The 18,954-nt window shown below is 34.0% G+C and overlaps 3 protein-coding genes and 1 long non-coding RNA gene across 5 annotated transcripts; 2 read left to right on the top strand and 2 right to left on the bottom strand.

Moving 5' to 3' along the window:
• Positions 1 to 1,141: 1,141 nt before the first annotated feature.
• On the top strand, positions 1,142 to 2,769 carry LOC108851135 (uncharacterized). The gene is made up of 7 exons (XM_057008343.1): positions 1,142 to 1,174; positions 1,559 to 1,739; positions 1,822 to 1,883; positions 1,968 to 2,033; positions 2,247 to 2,291; positions 2,390 to 2,446; positions 2,536 to 2,769. Exons 1-7 carry the CDS (start codon positions 1,142 to 1,144, stop codon positions 2,626 to 2,628), a joined length of 537 nt encoding a protein of 178 aa, XP_056864323.1. The 3' UTR covers positions 2,629 to 2,769.
• A 4,441-nt stretch (positions 2,770 to 7,210) lies between these two features.
• On the bottom strand, positions 7,211 to 8,946 carry LOC108849347 (uncharacterized). Of its 2 annotated transcripts, XR_001949182.2 has the most exons (3): positions 8,227 to 8,797; positions 7,641 to 7,905; positions 7,211 to 7,508 (listed from the first exon to the last, which is right to left on the bottom strand). It is a non-coding gene; the product is annotated as an uncharacterized LOC108849347 (long non-coding RNA). The 2 variants fall into 2 exon arrangements; XR_001949181.2 differs by having other exon boundaries at positions 7,641 to 8,946.
• Positions 8,947 to 10,534: 1,588 nt separating this feature from the next.
• LOC108851509 (inosine triphosphate pyrophosphatase) lies at positions 10,535 to 12,490 on the top strand. Its single transcript, XM_018624947.2, has 8 exons — positions 10,535 to 10,701; positions 10,776 to 10,840; positions 10,967 to 11,030; positions 11,123 to 11,132; positions 11,623 to 11,654; positions 11,752 to 11,864; positions 11,991 to 12,067; positions 12,167 to 12,490. Exons 1-8 carry the CDS (start codon positions 10,572 to 10,574, stop codon positions 12,291 to 12,293), a joined length of 618 nt encoding a protein of 205 aa, XP_018480449.2. The 5' UTR covers positions 10,535 to 10,571; the 3' UTR covers positions 12,294 to 12,490.
• Positions 12,491 to 13,629: 1,139 nt separating this feature from the next.
• LOC108854759 (probable pectate lyase 15) lies at positions 13,630 to 17,401 on the bottom strand. Its single transcript, XM_018628404.2, has 6 exons — positions 17,179 to 17,401; positions 16,790 to 16,849; positions 16,163 to 16,246; positions 14,653 to 15,399; positions 14,433 to 14,571; positions 13,630 to 14,334 (listed from the first exon to the last, which is right to left on the bottom strand). The coding sequence occupies exons 1-6, from the start codon at positions 17,280 to 17,282 to the stop codon at positions 14,113 to 14,115; spliced, it is 1,356 nt and encodes a 451-aa protein (XP_018483906.2). The 5' UTR covers positions 17,283 to 17,401; the 3' UTR covers positions 13,630 to 14,112.
• Between the last annotated feature and the right edge of the window lie 1,553 nt (positions 17,402 to 18,954).

Genomic DNA, 18,954 nt, shown 5'->3' with positions numbered 1-18,954 from the left:
TCAAATTGGGCTTTGTATTGTATTTTTTTTTATATATTGACAACATTATTTTATAATAGACTTAATAACTTAAGCTCATTACTTTTTCTATTTAATAGTACTATCTTTGTTTCCAAACAAAATTATTTTTTTTAAGAAGATTACAATCCATGTTTCCAAACACACCAAATATTTTTAATACTCTTATCCAAGTATCCAAACACACCGAAATTGTACTTCAGATTTAATAAGATAGATGTACTGCAGTTGACCCTAAACATAGACTCATCACTTTACAATTTATTGGATGAATAACTCACCTTTGATAGAAAAAGCTTAATCAAATCACTTTGAATAATGCACACTGTCGAATTTTTTTTCACAATTATATAGGTTGCAAGTAGAACTGGATTTCTGCAAAAGCCATTTAATTATAAACACCAACATTAAGTAAAATAACCATGAATGTCTAAGTTGATTGTCCAGGTTTGACTTGTTATATATCCTTTTGGTGTAAGTAGTTTTGAATCTTTTGTGTGGTTTAAACACTTCTATTTGCAGCTTTGATCTAGGTTGGAAGATTAAAATAGGGTTCTGCAACTTTTGTTTTAAGCCTGAGAAACTAAGGATATAACGTAAAGACAGAAAGAAAAGTAACTGTTTATGTCTTTATGGGTTCAACTGATTCCTGCTGGAAGAAAAGTAACGTTTATGGTCTACAGAAATTGAATGTGGTTAGACATGAAATATAAATAGATACAGTTATTAAAAAGTCAGTTTCTTTAATACTAGGTCCAATGGCAATAGATGTAATATTCCAGGACAAACCGAGGGCAACTGATAGGAGTGATCCTAAATTAATAATATTGATAACCAATAGAAAGCTTAATCTACGACACATTGAAGTAACGTTAAAAGAAAAAGTAACAATACAAAAACTTAACTAACATCAAACTTTCGATAGTGAAGAAATTAGCAGGATTCACAACTTACACATAGTTTTCATTGACAATGACACAAAATTGACAAAAATAAGAGGACATAAATTAAAATTTATAATTAAACCCAACCAAAATTTCAACCGCTAAACAGCTCGGAGAATATGCAGAGACAGTTATAGTTGAGGGAAGTGACTTGGTTTGAGGTTGGGGAAATCTTCGTGATGAAGTGGGAAAAGTTAAAGAAGCTTTCAGAGGTAATCTAGGTTTGTCTAAGGCGGAATCTATGCTCACATACAGTGAAAGTGAGGTTTTACGCCCGCGGAGTCGAAGATGTCGGAAAAACGATTAAATCAAGGTTCCACAGAGATAGGATTCTCTACACCCTATGGAGAAAACAATGCTCTTCCATAGTTATTTTTACTCATTTATTGAACCCTAAATATCTTCGAAAATGAGAAGTTTGTTTTTGTTTGGGCAATTGTCTAAAATAGCACATTTGAAGTTTTTATCCCAAAAATGACACCAAAGAGAGAAAGTCACAAAAATAGCATTCATTAAAGAGTAAAATGACATTACTACCCTTAGTTAATAATACATCTAACAAATAAAAAAAAAAATAATTGAATGTCGGCTTGAAGCTGCCATCGAAGCCGTCGTCGAGCTCTGTCATCTCCGCAAGGATCGTCGTCGCCACCGAAGAAGCGATCGAGACAAGGACTCGCCCAAGCTACGGAAGAAGAGCCGGTCCAGCTCAAAACGACGCCCTAAGCGCCAGCACTTTTCCGATTCCTCTGATTCGTCTTACTCCGATTCCTCCAAGTTCGTGGGGTTCTTGTAAACACGGTTTCAACTAGAGAAATACGATTGAAAACCTTTTGCGTTTTTTGTGTTGTTGCTGAAGTGAGAGCTCGGAGAGTGAATGAGAGGTCACGAAGGCACAAGAAGCATGACAAGCCAAAGAAGGTTACTTGTTCACTCAAATTCATAATCATGAGATGTGTCTTTCTTATGATTTTTCAGCTTGAAAGTTGCTCTTTTTGTTGACAGGCAAAGGAAAAGGAGCGAAGCAGTAAGAGTCATCGTCATAAACGTCATAAGAACAGAGACAAAAAGGTGTGAGCTTTGTCTAATTACGATATGTGCTTTAGAATAAAACTCTTCATTTGCGTCATTTCCATTTAAGATGATAATTTACCTATAATACTTCTTCTGCCTTTTCTGTGTGGCCTCTTCGAACTTGGAGCTGGGGTCGGTGACGTGATACACCTGGGACATTGTTGGCTTTTACTTTTTTTTGTTGGTCTTGGCGATGCGAGTGTTGTATAGAATGGGGAAGGAGAAGGAAGCAGCGGGCCTGTTAAGCTATCCAAGGTACTAGTACTAACATACCATAAAGATCTAAGCTTTTCATTAAGTTCCCTGTTTCCTAGCTGTGAGTTTCGACGTGACTCCTCTATTCTCTGATTCAGTTTTTGGGACGGGACAAGGACGATGGTGAACATAGAAGTGCTGTCTCTGGGAAAAAGGTTAGTTGAAATTCTCTATCTTTTGGGTTGTTTCGTCATAAGCTTTCCATTGTTGGTCACATGCTTCTTCTGTGTTTTGGGCTATATAGATTATGCTGAAGGTTGATAAGTCCAAAGTGGACAAAGCTGCAGAGAGCAAGAGAAATGAATTGTTTAAGTTCTTGAATGCAAGCTTCGACTAGTTTTATTCCAAACACCAAAAATGTATCAGACCCTCTTTGACAAAGAATCTTTGTTCAGGATGTTGGTCTGATGATTATTACAGCAGGTTTTGAGACATTTTAGTGATCAGTACCAGTTTATACTTTTCATTTTCTGTGAGATATTATATGCTTCATTGATTCTAGGTGGGTTCTATGTGCTTTGGGAAACCCATCCAAAAGAGTACAAATCTAGCGTCTTTAAAACAAGGATATCTGTCCATTGTGTTGAATGTTGACTTGGACATATATAATAAGGTTATTATGGCTTATAGCTATGATGTTTACTCTTGTGTTAAATTGGTACTCATGAAATCTGGAGAACATAGTTGCTACCAAGCATACCAAAGATCAATTTAAGATTTTTAGGAAAGGCTTCCTGAATATTTAATATTTGATAAAAAAAATAAAATGTTAGGAAATGATATCAAAGACATTTAACCAAACCATATTCAATCACAAGAAGAAGAAACAAAATCAAGAAATTAGAACTTGATCTTAGTATCAAAACGCAAAACAAAACAAATCATAAATTAAGAGTTCTACTCACTATATTTCTTGTTAACATCAAGTCTCCGGTTATCGGTCTCTTCAAAATAGTCAGTAGGACTTCCTAAAACAATAATATTTAATTAAAAATAAAATTTTAGGATAGCAAGTTATATTTTTTGGAAGGGTTTCCTGAAAAATTAATGTTTAATTAAAAATAAAATTTTAGAATATTAAATAAAATATTTAGGAAGGGCTTCCTAAAAAAATATTTAACTAAAAAGAATGTTAAGATAGTAAGTAAAAGTAGTCACCACACCTTTATCTTTTTTTTGTTAGAGATTCAAAAGCAAAAAAAAAACAAAAATGTTATGATAGCAAGCTAAATATTTAGGAAGGGTTTCCTATAAATTTAATAGTTAATTAAAAAAAAATATTAAGATAGCAAGTAAAATATTTAGAAAGGACTTCTAAAAAATTTAATATTTAATTAAAAATAAAATGTTAGGATAACAAGTAAAATGAGTGTGTTTTCTTGGATAAGTCTGTTTTCGAAGAGAATCAAAAGCGTGTAACGAATGCTAGATAATCCTTGTTCAGGATGGCTATCCTAATTTGGAACTTAATTTTCTGAAAAAATCATAATAAAAGTCTATAAGATAATTCATTGGCTATAAAAATTTCCAAATAGAGTTCGTTGTCTACAAAATAGAGAACACATATCAAACAGAGAACATTAAAATAGGATAGCTTGAAGCATTTTCAATAATTCTATCAAGAAAGTGTTAAATGGGGTATCATTTTAAAACTCATATGTTATATATGATAGCTTTTGGCATTTTCAGGAAGGGTTTCCTGAAAAATAAAATGAGTGTGTTTCCTTGCGTAAGTCTGTTTTCGAAGAGAATCAAAAGTGTGTTAAGAATGTTAGACAATACTTGTTTAGGATGGCTATCCTAAATAGAATTTAATCTTCCAAAAAAAAAAAAAACAAAATCTATAAAAAAATTCATTGGCTATAGAAATCACCAAAATAAAGTTCGTTGTCTACAAAATAGAGAACACATATCAAACAAAAAACATTAAAATAGGATTGCTTGAAGCATTTTCAATAATTCTATCAAGAAAGTGTTAAATGTGGTATCATTTTAAAATATATATGTTATATATGATAGCTTTTGGCACTTTCAGGAAGGGTTTCCAGAAACATAAAAGGAGTGTGTTTTCTTGCATAAATCTGTTTTTGAAGAGAATCAAAAGCATGTAAGGAATGCTAGACAATCCTTGTTCAGGATGGCTATCCTAAATTGGAACTTAATTTTCCAAAAAAAAACATAATAAAAACCAGTAAGATAATTCATTGGCTATAGAAATCATCAAATAGAGTTCATTGCCTTCAAAATATAGAACACATATCAAACAGAGAACATTAAAATATGATAGCTTGAAACATTTTCAATAATTCTATCAAGAAAGTGTTAAATGTGGTATCATTATAAAACACATGTGTTATATATGATATCTTTTGGCACTTTCAGGAAGGGTTTCCAGAAAAATAAAATGAGTGTGTTTTCTTGTGTAAGTCTGTTTTCGAAGAGAATCAACAGCGTGTAAGGAATGTTAGACAATACTTGTTTAAGATGGCTATCCTAAAATATAATTTAATCTTCCAAAAAAAATCATAATCAAAATATAGTTTGTTGTCTACAAAATAGAGAGCACATATCAAATAGAGAACATTAAAATAGGATTGCTTGAAGCATTTCCAATAATTCTATCAAGAAGTGTTAAATGAGGTATCATTTTAAAACACATATGTTATATATGATAGCTTTTGGCACTTTCAGGAAGGGTTTCCAGAAGCATAAAAAGAGTGTGTTTTCTTGCATAAGTCTGTTTTCGAAGAAAATCAAAAGCATGTAAGAAATGTTAGACAATCTTTGTTCAGGAAGATTATCCTAAATTGGAACTTAATCTTCCAAAAAAACGTAATCAAAATCTATAAGAAAATTCATTGGCTATAGAAATCATCAAATAGAGTTCATTGCCTTCAAAATAGAGAACACATATCAAACAGAGAACATTAAAATACGATAGCTTGAAACATTTTCAACAATTCTATCAAGAAAGTATTAAATTTGGTATCATTATAAAACACATGTGTTATATAGGATATCTTTTGGCACTTTCAGGAAGGGTTTCCAGAAATATAAAATGAGTGTGTTTTCTTATGTAAGTCTATTTTCGAAGAAATGAAAAGTGTGTAAGGAATATTAGACAATACTTGTTCAGGATGGCTACCTTAAAATGGAATTTAATCTTCCAAAAAAAATACATAATCAAAATCTATAAAAAAAATCATTGGCTATAGAAATCACCAAATAGAGTTCGTTGTCTACAAAATAGAGAACATATATCAAATAGAAGACATTAAAATATGATTGCTTGAAGCATTTTCAATAATTCTATCAAGAAAGTGTTAAATGAGGTATCATTTTAAACACACATATGTTATATATGATAGCTTTTGGCACTTTCAGGGAAGGGTTTCCAGAAACATAAAAAGAGTGTGTTTTCTTGCATAAGTTTGTTTTCGAAGAGAATCAAAAGTATGTAAGGAATGTTAGACAATCCTTATTCAGGAAGGCTATCCTAAATTGAAACTTAATCTTTCAAAAAAACATAATCAAAATCTATAAAAAAAATTCATTGGCTATAGAAATCATCAAATAGAGTTCATTGCCTTCAAAATAGAGAACACATATCAAACAAAGAACATTAAAATAGGATAGCTTGATAATTATATCAAGAAAGTTTTAAATGTGGTATCATTATAAAACACATGTGTTATATAGGATATCTTTTGGCACTTTCAAGAAAGGTTTCCAGAAAAATAAAATGAGTGTGTTTTCTTAGGTAAGTCTGTTTTTGAAGAGAAACAAAAGCGTGTAAGGAATGTTAGACAATACTTGTTCAGGATGACTACCCTAAAATGGAATTTAATCTTCTAAAAAAACATAATCAAAATCTATAAGAAAATTCATTGGCTATAGAAATCACCAAATAGAGTTAGTTGTCTACAAAATAGAGTTCGTTGTCTACAAAATAGAGAACACATATCAAACAGAGAACATTAAAATAGGATTGCTTGAAGCATTTTCACTAATTATATCAAGAAAGTGTTAAATGTGGTATCATTTTAAAACACATATGCTATATATGATAGCTTCTGGCACTTTCATGAAGGATTTCCAGAAACATAAAAAGAGTGTGTTTTCTTGCATAATTCTGTTTTCGAAGAGAATCAAAAGCATGTAAGGAATGTTAGACAATCCTTGTTCAGGATGGCTATCCTAAATTGGAACTTAATATTCCAAAAAGAAACATAATCTAAATCTATAAGAAAATTCATTGGGTATAGAAATCATCAAATGGAGTTCATTGTCTTCCAAATAGAGAACACATATCAAACAAAGAACATTAAAATAGGATAGCTTGAAACATTTTCACTAATTCTATCAAGAAAGTGTCAAATGTGGTAGCATTATAAAGCACATGTGTTATATAGGATATCTTTTGGCACTTTCAGGAAGATTTTCCAGAAAAATAAAATGAGTGTGTTTTCTTGCGTAAGTCTGTTTTCGAAGAGAAACAAAAGTGTGTAAGGAATGATAGACAATACTTGTTCAGAATGGCTACCATAAAATGTAGTTTAATCTTCCAAAAAAAAAACATAATCAAAATCTATAAAAAAAAATTCATTGGCTATGAAAAATCACTAAATCTATAAAAATGTAAGATAGCAAGTAAAATATTTAGGAAGAGTTTCCTGAAAATTTAGGAAGACCTTCCTAAAATTTAGATGAGGGATATCAATTCAAATATTTAGGAAGACCTTCCTGGAAATTGAATATTTAGCTTAAAGGAAAAATGTAAGGTAGCAATTAAATTTTTTAGGAAGAATTTCCTGCAAATTTAATATTAAATAAAAATTAAAAATGTTAGGTTATCAAGTAAAAGTGTATAAGCAGTTTAATTAAAATGAAAGATGTAAAAGAACAAAAAACCAACAATATAAGACCAAATAAGGTGCAAAAGCTTCTTTAAGAAATTAGAGTTTACATCTGTTTTCTGGTTGCAGACTAGAAATAAAGGTAAGATAACTGTTTCCTATGTCATACTGAAAAGCTGTTCCCAGGTCAAAAGAATTACAATTGTTTCCTAGTTCTTTTTTTTACCACACGTTTTTGATACCAATTTAGAAGAGGATTCTACTGTTGATATTTCCTAGATACCAGCACTGGGGACGAGGCTTTTGTACATTGTCAAAGCTTGAGCGATCATGCTAGCTGGATTTGCAGCATTGTTGTACCCTATAACAATGAACATAATTATTACTCTATTAGATTATATACCAAGGGAGGAAAATATCTAAACGTAGATGGGATTTTCAGATAACCAGAAGAATCTGGCACAGTATGTTAAGTTTTATAATAATGGTTTACCTCCTTAGCGATGTTTCCAAAAGCTTGAATGTATTGCTCGGCAACTCTCACACGCGCAGCCTACAGCTTGAATGTATAATGAGTTTTGTTCAGAGGATTGTGAAAACCAACAGGGAGAGGTTGCTGAGGATCTCTACGGAGCTTGTCAAGGGGTTGAAAGAGTTGGGGATTGAGTGCACGAGAAGCAATCAATATATATGCAGGATCCACATTAACATACTGATAAACACTAGTCAACAACTGCAATCTATGGCAAGCCTAATGTCTGAAAATAAATTCAGAAAAAAAAGAAGCTGAACACTTAAGCATCCACATTGAATAGAAAACCACAAACATGTATCATTCTTTTGTTGTTAATAGATCAATCTATAAGCATCATTTCAACAAACTTCTACAATTGCTGTAAAACATCTAGATCTTGCTACACAAGTATAATCACTATTCTCCAGCAACAGCCAGTTATACTTGATCATAGGAATTACCAAAACATCATAGACTAATACAGAAACATCTAATCAACACAAAAGCATAAATCTTGTAATCAAACACATAATAAAAACCAATGCACAAGGCTTTGTGTGTATACCTTCCTCTTTGTGGCAGCAGTACCACTTCCATCCGACTTCTCAGCCTCAGCCTTGATATCAACCTTCAAGTCCTCAACAACACTCTTTCTCTCAAGATCATGGAGAATCCCTCTTATACTTACCTCCTGTTGATCCTATTAACCAGATCTCTGAACAAATGTGTGTTCTCTCCCTTTTGGATCTCATCGTGAGCCATCCTCAACAGTTCAAGCTGCAGCATCTGGTTTCCTCCGTAATAGCTTGCGATGAAGAGTAGGCACATGATCTTCGCTCGTCCTTTGTAAAGCATCGAATAAGATTCAATGTTGAGAGACTCGCCGCTTATAATAGGCCTCAGATTAGATGTTTCTTCGCCTCCTCTGTTATTGCACATCTCCTTCTTTGTCGCGCTCCATAGATGACGGCGGAAAGTTGACGGTTAGGGGTTTTCGCTCTCCTTAAAAGTTGACGGTGGAAATGATGACGGTGGAGCTGAGGGAAATCGCCAGAGATGACGACGGCGGGGCTGAAGGAGATCACCAGAGATGACGACGGCGTGAAGAACTGGAGAGAAGATAATTGATTTATAATTTTTTTATTTGTGTAATTAGTATATTAGAAAAAGGGTAATATGGTAAATGTTCTTATTAATGAAACCTATTTTTGTGATTTTTGACCCTGAGTGTTCTTTTGGGGATAAAAACTTGGATTAGTGCTATTTGGGTCATTTTCTCTTTTTGTTTCGATGAGAAATGATTAAAAAAAGTATTTATATTTATTTTTTTGTTTTTAATAAACTAATATAACTAAACTAAAAGAAAAATTTGTAACTAAATATGAAAATAGCGACAGTTAAACTAGTAAATAGTTAAAAGATTAGAGCTGAATTGACAATTTATCAAAGATCAAACATAAGATATGTTTTAAAAGTTACAGAGGAAGCCGGTGATTGTTAAAATGAGTATACAGAAAATATGTGACTCTACTTTACTATAATAAAAATATCAGTGATTTAGACGATGTGCAATTGTCCTGTTAAATAATTATTTTAACTCTTTAACTGAATGTAGGTGTTGAAAACAGAAGGAAAACAACCTCAATTAAATTAAGTTGTATATATTCAGTTTGGAGCCCATCATTGTCACACATCCGATTATAAAAGAAGAAAATGTTACATGTGTTCACTTTTGGATAAGATCTATTTGTATTATTTTTTTTTGTAAAAAAAGATCTATTTGTATTATTCTCGTGACTTTAATTCTTTCCCAATTATTTGAAATCAATTATTTTATAATAAATTGTTATAAACAATTATACAAAATTCAATATTTATATGAATTATATATATTAAATAAGAACTAGTTTCATTTTATTTAGATTACAAATTTTTTCTTATTATAATTTTCTATTAACCTTTAGTCAACTATTTTGATGTTTTAAACTTCTTAAAAAATCTTTAATAAGAATATTTTTAGCATTTAAATTTCTTTTAATTTTTCCTTTGACTATTCAAAATTCTAAAAATTATCAATTTCAACTGATTCTAAAATATTTCAAACTATGGTTTTGCACAAACTTCTTTATACCATTGTTCCAAATTATCGTCGATATAATAAATTGGTGATGCAGTATTATTGAAATCACTCCAAATGCACATCCAGCTAGGGGCGGACCCACTCACAGGAGAGTGGGTTCAGTTGCACCACAAAAATAGAATAAATAAAAGTTTTTAAGCTGAAAACATTAATATTTTGTGGCAGAATTGGTTTAAAATTCCTTTATTGAACCCGCAAATCTTGGGATCGAATTCTTCCTATAACAACTTGAATCCAGTTAATTTTTTTGTTGGGTCTGCCACTGCAGTCCAGCAGAGAACCGAATTCATGCTCGCCATAAACGTCCCAAATGGCCCATTGATTAAAATATCATTGTTTGCACGGGACGAATAACTGAAGAATCAAAACGGATACATGACGAGTAACTAGTATTATATGAATACAAATACAAGTCTAATTTTTAATCTCTTTTTTTTTTACAACAATAAAACTAAACTATACTCAGAAAACCAAGCCGGATGCATAGAATCGACATATATGCTCGTCTAATTTTTACAACTTGTGCAAGATTACTCAAGTATCAAATACATCAAAAATGGCAAGTAGCCGACTTGTACCCAGTCTAATCTGATACAACAGTACATGCCTAATTGAATCAAAAGCCGGTTTACCTAAAGTGATACTGGTTTAATCGAAAAACTGATTTGACGAAAAGGATAATGGGCCTACAAATATGTGGCCCATTTGCCTTCGAGAAATAATCATATCTTGCTGCAGTGGGAGAGTCGATTAGTATCTGAGAATACAAAATGGCGGCGGCGAAAGCAGCGGTGGTATTGCCACGTCCGGTGACGTTTGTGACGGGAAATGCGAAGAAGCTCGAAGAGGTCAAAGCTATCATCGGAAGCTCAATTCCTTTCAAATCTCTCAAACTCGACCGTTCGTATCCCTTTTCGATATCTCACTCTCGATTCCTGTTCTAGTTAATCTTACTCTTGACTTTTGAGCTGCAGTGCCTGAGCTTCAAGGTGAGCCTGAGGATATCTCCAAAGAGAAAGCTCGTTTGGCTGCTCTTCAGGTGCACACGCTTTTACTCAATTTTACTGATTAAAAATCATCGCTTTGTTGTGATCACCGGTTACTTGTTGTATTGTTTTGTTTCTTTCTGATATAAAATGTGTGTTGCTTGCTTGTGGATGAGAAGGTTAATGGGCCGGTCCTAGTGGAGGATACATGTCTCTGTTTCAATGCTCTGAAGGGCCTTCCTGGTATGTTTTCCTCAGTTCTTTCATTCATTTTACTCTACGACTATGTAGAGCATATGGTCACACTGTCTGATTCATTTCGTGGGGTTTTGCAGGGCCGTACATGTAAGTTCTCCTCTCTTTTAATGCTCTGCTTGTTTCTTTCTTTTCCATCCATCACAAGAAGGATCTGTTTTTTTTCTACTTTTTCCTAATATGTAACAAACTATGAATTGACTAGGTAAAATGGCTTACAGACATATAAATATACCAAGTTGATGAAGTTACATCTTCTTAAATTTGAATCTTTCTTGATCAAGTTCGTGCCATTTAGGTTGGATCAAGTCCTGTTCTTAGTTGTTTTACATAGCTACTAAGTGGTGTGAGTGTTGTGATCATGCATGTCTTAATTCATTGCGAGATTGAAATTTAGAAGAGGCCTCTTTTTTTTTTTTCACTTACTGGAAATTAGAAAGTAGGACTAGGAACATATATGTTTAACTGCTGGTCAGTATTAGATTGATTCAGCGTGGGACTAACTGTATTGGAGGTTATGTAGAGTTCTTTTTTCTAGCACTTTTGATCTTCTTTCCTGTTTTTTTTTTTGTTTCTGCAGCAAGTGGTTTCTTGAGAAGCTTGGCCATGAAGGTTGTAATAGTCAATTGTATCGTTTTTCCTTTCTCACCTCACCCTTTGTTTTATCTATCTCCTAACGCAATCTTGGTCTGACTCATGTCATGTCCAGGTTTGAACAACTTACTGATGGCCTATGAAGATAAATCAGCTTATGCATTGTGTGCATTCTCTTTCTCGCATGGTCCCGGTGCTGAACCTCTTACATTTTTGGGGAAAACTCCGGTATGTTCACTGCTCTCTTTTTTTCTAATCAAATTTTCTGCTCCATCTGCTAGTCAGTTTGTGTTTCTCTCTTTTTTTTTGTTAATTGTCGAAGTTTCATTGTTTTCTCTGTTATTGATATGTTAGGGTAAGATAGTTCCAGCCAGAGGACCAACTGATTTCGGGTGGGATCCAGTGTTTCAACCTGATGGATATGACCAAACGTACGTGCGCCTCTGTTTTATCACTCAGAAGACGTTGAACTTAACCTCTTCTTTTCAGATGAGAAAACTTGCGTGGTGATTTCTCTATATTGGTTGTAGTTATGCAGAAATGGCAAAGGAAGAAAAGAACAAGATATCTCATAGGTACAAGTCTTTAGCAATGGTGAAATCTCACTTTAAGGAGGCTGGCTACGTGTTCCAGACAACTGATGATGATACCAATTAAAGTGAACCCAGTTACCATTTTCCTTCAGCTTTTGAATATTTGAGCACTTGTTCTCCTTTTTTACAAGTAGAAACACTTCTGTTCACAAGTTTCTAACCAAAACATAATAATGGCGAACATATTCATTGGATTTTGTTTTCTGGTCAAGAGACAGTAATACTGATCATTGTCATCATTTATGAAAGCTTGTTGCGTGATTCATTATCTAGTGGAACTGGACTGCGTTCGTACTAATATCATCTTGGATGTTGCCATTAAACAATGTCTTTACGAGGAATCTAAGATCCTTATGTACAAAAAAAAAAGATCGGAGATTTCATATGTAGCTTGCTCAGTATAACTAGTACTCAAATCATCATAGATGACGTAACTGAGTTTTGTTTTAAAATACCGCTTTAAACAGGAATGTCAACACCCAGCATACGGGCTAAAATGGGCTTGATATACATTTAGAAGTCTAAGATATAATAGATCAGGTGGGTGGATCAGAAATTTATGGTTTTGATCGGTAACTTTGGTAATTTTGCGTAATGGCTGAATGTCATGTAAAATGAGATTCCGCAAATATTTTATCAATCAACAAAATATAACGTAAAATCACAGGTTTGCGTTATTACTGACTAAAATATAAAGAGAAAGTTTATTATGTAGAAAAGTGAATTTTAGCAGATTATAGTGGAATAATTTACAAAATCAATACTTTCATATTAGTAGATTATGGTGGATTTTTGTCAAAAGCTTCATGTGATCATATTTTACTGAAAACACATGTTGTTTCAGCACTTTTGATTAGCGACAAGTGAATAAAGCTCCTCATGTAATCTCTTGGGTGTCATAAAACACTCACCTTGAAAGCCCTTGTTTGGTAATTTCGTTCATTAAATACTCCGATGGAAAACTTGCATGACTCTCATCAGCCCATAATGATGGAAGGATGGATATGATATTATGTTTGAATGTTTCACATGAATTACCGTTTGTGATCAGACAATGTATTTATGAGAGAACAACCAGTGGATAAAGCTCCTCATGTAATCTCTTGGAAGCGCTTACGAAATGAATCCAGTAAAAGCGTACAGAAAATTCCAACTAGTATCGTGCAAGAACAAGAAACAGAACCACTTACTTCTCAAGTCTAAAAGAAGAAAGAAAGATCGGATAAACTATTTATGTGTTTGGCATGACAACATCACATGTTAGTGTAACAACTCCTTTATATTTACTCAGTACTCCCAACTGTTTTTTGTGGTTTCATTCCTATATTTCACAAGTATGTAGTTTGCTTTTGCTTTAAGAATTCAAAATCAATTACTGAAACACTCAAGCCAACAAAACATAAAAGACAACGGAAGTTGCAATAAAATCAAGAAAGCTTTTCAATCGTCATCTGTTACAAATTCTGCTTTAACTATGACCACTAACTTGAAAAAGAAACCCAAAATAAAAAACTACAGACGCAAGGGAGTGAGATCCAGCAAAACCAAAGGGACTTCTCAACAACTCCAAAACCAAAGGAAAAATAAAAAAAAACTAAAACCATAAGAGGCTCTGAAAAGAAGGAAAACCTTTTGAACAACGCTTCTGAGCTTGCTCCTCTTTGTTTCCCCCACCTTTTTAAAAAGAAAAAGAAGAAAAGGCAAGCAGAGGTTGACCAGTTCCTACCACCGGTAAGAAAACAGAGTGGGATATGCCGAAACAATGATACGACCACAACTGAAACGAGAAAAGCCGAAAGACTACTATAGTGCTACTATATATTCCACTTTCCAAAGATATGGGAAAGGGTTTAGGGTTAGTTACTACGGTGGCATATAGAGAACTAACAAGGACTGCCTTTGCGGCAACCTAGTGCTCCTGCAGTAGAGGTTATGGTGTGGACCATTGATGATGGTTTAGCTGCTAAGCTTGAGGCTCGTCCATAGCTAGCTGAGGCTTCTTCTCCTGATGCCCTGAAGAATGCTCCATTCAGTAGCAGATCTCCTTCTGACCTCCAATTCCACTTCTGCCACTCACTTGCATCCGTCTGTACTCTTTTCGTCACCTATTTTCATCCACATTTTAATAATCTTGGTATATCAATAACTGTACACTACAACATCTTACTCTGTTACTCAGACAAAAAAAAAAAAGAAATTGAACCTCCTTGGCGAAAGGGTCCTTGGGAGCAGCATATCTGTTTCCTTGACTGTTGATGGTTGGATCTGCACTCCCACCAATTGCGTACATCTCCCAGTGTGTATAGTCGTTGTTAACCACATGGAAATACCCATGTCTGCACCTGCAATTGCACAAACCACATTCTATTATCAGAACAAATGATGATAGCTTAAGTCTAAGAGTTTCAAAAGAAAATAGCAACCTTGGCATTCTTTGAACCAATCCTTCTCCAAAATGGTTGTAAGCAATGGTCACTTGCATCAGCTTGTCTTTTGTGTGTGAATCACTGTGGCCTAGCAACATGACCTCATTGTGGTGTGTAAAGTGGTTATTGGAAACGGTAATAGCAGTGGAACCCATGACAGCGTCCACAAGGCCGTCAGCACAGTGTGAGAGAGAGTTATGATCGATCCAGATATGAGATGATTGAAAGATAGAGACTGCATCACCATCAGCCATCGTCCTCCAGCCATAATGAGATGGGGAGCTTCTAACCATGGCGTTTCCAGTAGGTTTGCAATCATGAATATGGAGACCATGAATGATGACGTTGGTGATAAACTGGATAGTGATGCAAGCACCGTTGGCTATATGGACATTAGCACCACGACCATCAATGGTCTTGAAACTGTTCATAATCAGCTCTTGTTTCAGCTCTATCACCATGTCTCTCTTGAACACAATCCACAGCGGCTCATCTTGGATAACCGCATGGCGAAGAGTTCCTGGTTTGGGGTTAATAACGTCTTCGTCAGTTGGGTCTGTGACAACGTAGAAGCGTCCATCACGACCTCCAATTGCGTTGCGTCCAAAACCTATCCCACAGTCAGCGAGGCGTTTGCGGTTGTTATGCCAGTTACGGTCACAACGCCAACAGTCATCGATCGGGTTACCGGTTCCACAAGAGAAAAATCCAAGCTTCCTCCTTTCTGTGATGTTATGCTCGCTCCTGAAAATCAAAACTTAATTTTATTAATCACAACACATTGAGTTCAAATAAGGATATATTTTTTTTTGGTTTTTTTACCGGAATGTAGAGGCTGATTAAAACATCTCAGCCACCGTTAAGTTTGTTTCTTACCTAACGTAATAAATTTATTTGTAGGTTTATGAGGTCAATAAAGTAGTTGTTGTTCTTACATCGATTTTTTGGTCTCATTAATGTTCAAGTGGTGAAAAGCTAAAATAGACCAAAGATGAGAGAGACTCAGAAACTAAATGCCACGAAAATACGGTAGAGAGCAGTTACAAAAGTCCAAAAAAACAGAGAAAGAAAGGTGAATGAACTAATTGAAGAGGCCGTTAAACCAATTAAATACAAAACAAAACAGTGTCCGTGCGAACTCTGACAGTCGCGAGAGCGTGGTGAAACGACAATGTGTCAGATTTATTCTAGTGTTGGTTTCATGTCTGTACCTATCTATATGGTTTAAGTAGCATAGCTTCGCGACGAAAAATTTAAAGAGACATGAAAAGCAAATCAATTTTTACGGATAAATAAAATACAATTTAATTAAAAAACATTCAAGACTTTTGTTGTATGTTCTTTAATTGAACGCATAAGTTTGCTTCTGGGTTCTTTAATTTTTATTTTTTTCTAAAGGTGGGGACTTGTCGTCTGAAATGCAATTTGCAGATAATGAAAAATGCTTGTATTACCGAGAAAACCTAATGCAGTCACACGAAAGACAGAGAGGGAGAGAGAAACTCACATCTGAACAAGGGTAGCGACTTCATCAGCAACCTTATCAGGATCATCAACCGCGTGCTGTTCATTCAACTCCACACCTTCAAGCCTGCACAAATGACGCGACCAACCATAAACTAAAATTATTAACCAATCAAATAAAGTTCAACACTTAAAAAAAAAAAAAAAAAAAGTTCAACACTTTTACTGAAAAGAAAAGATCAGTGAGACACGTGGCAACACCATAGCGCAAGTAAAATCCGATACTATCTACATGCGAGAGTAGAGAACAGACGTTTTACTAAAATGACTAAACTGCCCTTCTATGAAACTACACGTTATTAACTTTTATCATCGCCGATAACTATTTACTGACGTGGAATATATGATAAACATTTATTAAACCCTAGGCTAGAGAGAGACAGAGCATGTGTGCGTGAGCAGCGATGAATGAATAAAAAGCAAACGGTTAACGAATCAGAGGATCCTTTAGCATCTCAACGGCTACGATTGTCAAATTAATATTCCGCTTTTTCGTTTTATTTTAAAAATTGAACAAAAAGGTTAAACCTAGCGGTTAAAAGCGCGTTTCATGTTTTTGGTGAGCGGCGGCAAAAAAAAAAAAAAAAAAGTTTTGTTTCCTCTTTTTTACCTGTTCACCGCCATGGCTGAGCTGTTTCTTGAGCTCTGCAACTCCTCTGTTTTCAGCTTCCTGTAAAAACAGAGCATTTGTTAAGGAATCTGGAGTCTTTAAGCTCAAAAATCAACTACAAATTAATAAAATAGGGCACAAATCCATGAAAACTTCAAATAAAATAGACAATGCAGCTTAAAAGGATACTTAAAACACAAAGAAGGGGGAAAAAAGTAGCTGCGAAACAAATCAGTAGAAGAGATAAAAAAAATCAGGACTGCTTAAAACAGAGGTGGAAAAAGTCAAAATCTTTCCCAGAAAATGAGAATGCAGCTTAAAAGGATACTTAAAACAGCTCGGAAGAGAGAAAAAAAAAGCTAGATCCAAGGAGGAAGAGAAAGAGAGACCTGGAGCTAGGGATTTCAATTTTCCGGAGAATCGTCGCACTGAGAGCTAAGAGGACGAGGACGGTCAAACAAACAGAGGTTACTTTCTGAGACGACGACGCCATTGGAGAAGCTTCTTTCTTCTCTCGAAAGTGAAATGTTCTCACTTTTTCTCGGGAAAAAGGGGGAGCGGCGAGAGGAGAGAGAAGGTTAGAAGAGGCAGGAGGAGACGAGTGACAGATTAGTGCACAAGCTCCAAGGTAACCGTCTCCGTTATTTATACGCAAAAAGTTACGTTAACGTTTAACGCCGTTACTTAACAAGCAGTGAAGTTGTTACTTTTAACGTTTCTTCATAGTTTTTGCAATTTTCACTTTCACCGTCGCTACTTTTTGTTTATCGTTTAGTCCCTTGATTCTAACGCCGTAACTTGAACGAAACTCTCATAACTGCCGTAACCGCCTCGTGTCTCCAAATCCAATTGTTATCATTTTTGATGTGTAAAACTGTAAATTAATTTTGGATAATTAACGTACATTCTTCTTTTGATAAATTGTGAGGATAAATTAAAAATAAATAAATAAATTGTCTGTTTTTGTTGTGAAAGTAAATTATATTGTTGGATTGGGTGGTAGTCAATGTAATAAATTTTAAATATCCAAAGTTTTTCTTACAGGTGAGTGTAATTTACTGAAGTGTTATTGATAATGCAGATAATACAAACAAATTGTTTTATGCAAAGATTTCAAATCTCTTTGGCATACATGATTATTCTCTAAATTAAAATTTCTAAAATAGACTCTGAATAAGATGTAATGTGAGAAATATTAGCAAATGGAACAAATGTTTTTGACTCTAGGTTGATTGTTACTATTTTTTAGAATAGTTTTTGGTTTTTATATTTTCAAAAACCATTTTTCATCCAATCAAGCTTTTTAGAAATGGTTTTCCTAGGAAAACTAGTTTTTAAAATAACTGTCAATTTTTAATCCCAAAAAGTGTCATAGACCTAAAGTAAAGTTAAAATCACGATATATTCACTGTTTTTAACATTGTTCTATGCTACTAAATACATAAAGTGATGTTTTTTCTTAACAACATAAAGTGATGTTATCTCACATATAAAATGGGACTCCATGTATAATTCAATATTGCAAGGAAAAACATTTAATACTCCCTCCGTTTCAAATTATATGTCGTTCTAGAGGAATTTTTTTTTTTCAAAATAAGTGTCGTTTTCGGTTTTCAATGCAAAATTTATTGACAATATTATCTTTTCTATTTTTCTATTGGTTGATATATGGTTATGTGTATTGGTAATAGTGTTTTTATTTTGGAAATATGTAAAATTAAATGTTTTCTTAATCTGTGTGCATAAGATTAGAACGACATGTAATATGAAACGGAGGGAGTACTATAGTAAGAGAAGGATGCGCAGTTGTGTGTGATTAGTTAATGGAAGAAACGAAATTAACTAACGGAACTAACGAATTAAGTAGCTTCTATACGCCACGTCATCAAAAAACACAGATGCTAATGGGTTATCACTGGTTAAATATGCCGGATTTAATGGAAAATATTATTCTCCAACTTAATTAGTCAATTAATTTTATCTCCTTTCATGTTCCTGATTTTTGTTTCTCAGGCGCACATTACGGTCACTTGTTGACCAGCCACATCACGCCGTAGTATGTTTCCACCAAATGATGAAAACTACGTTGTCAATTATCAATCCATGCAAGAAAGTGAAACCAAGATACTATTTTTTTCAATATACGAATGAACCATGTATGAGTG

This window comes from Raphanus sativus, chromosome 4 (assembly GCF_000801105.2).
Source record: "Raphanus sativus cultivar WK10039 chromosome 4, ASM80110v3, whole genome shotgun sequence".
In the NCBI taxonomy this organism is placed as follows: Eukaryota; Viridiplantae; Streptophyta; class Magnoliopsida; order Brassicales; family Brassicaceae; genus Raphanus; species Raphanus sativus.
The sequence above is the reverse complement of the archived record's forward strand: the minus strand, read 5'-3'. Positions and strand labels throughout refer to the sequence as shown.

Bases quoted from the DNA above. Each gene is read 5' to 3' on its own strand.
- LOC108854759 (XM_018628404.2), bottom strand. From the start codon at position 17,282: ATGGCGTCGTCGTCTCAGAAAGTAACCTCTGTTTGTTTGACCGTCCTC. The intron at 16,247-16,789 runs GTAAAAAAGAGG...TCATTTGTGCAG, and splicing joins TCAGCCATGGCGGTGAACAG to GCTTGAAGGTGTGGAGTTGA. The intron at 14,572-14,652 runs GTTGCTATTTTC...GTGCAATTGCAG, and splicing joins TTGGTTCAAAGAATGCCAAG to GTGCAGACATGGGTATTTCC.
- LOC108851135 (XM_057008343.1), top strand. From the start codon at position 1,142: ATGAAGTGGGAAAAGTTAAAGAAGCTTTCAGAG. The intron at 1,175-1,558 runs GTAATCTAGGTT...GTCGGCTTGAAG, and splicing joins AGTTAAAGAAGCTTTCAGAG to CTGCCATCGAAGCCGTCGTC. The intron at 1,884-1,967 runs GTTACTTGTTCA...TTTTGTTGACAG, and splicing joins AGCATGACAAGCCAAAGAAG to GCAAAGGAAAAGGAGCGAAG.
- LOC108851509 (XM_018624947.2), top strand. From the start codon at position 10,572: ATGGCGGCGGCGAAAGCAGCGGTGGTATTGCCACGTCCGGTGACGTTT. The intron at 10,841-10,966 runs GTGCACACGCTT...GTGGATGAGAAG, and splicing joins CTCGTTTGGCTGCTCTTCAG to GTTAATGGGCCGGTCCTAGT. The intron at 11,655-11,751 runs GTTGTAATAGTC...TGTCATGTCCAG, and splicing joins TGAGAAGCTTGGCCATGAAG to GTTTGAACAACTTACTGATG.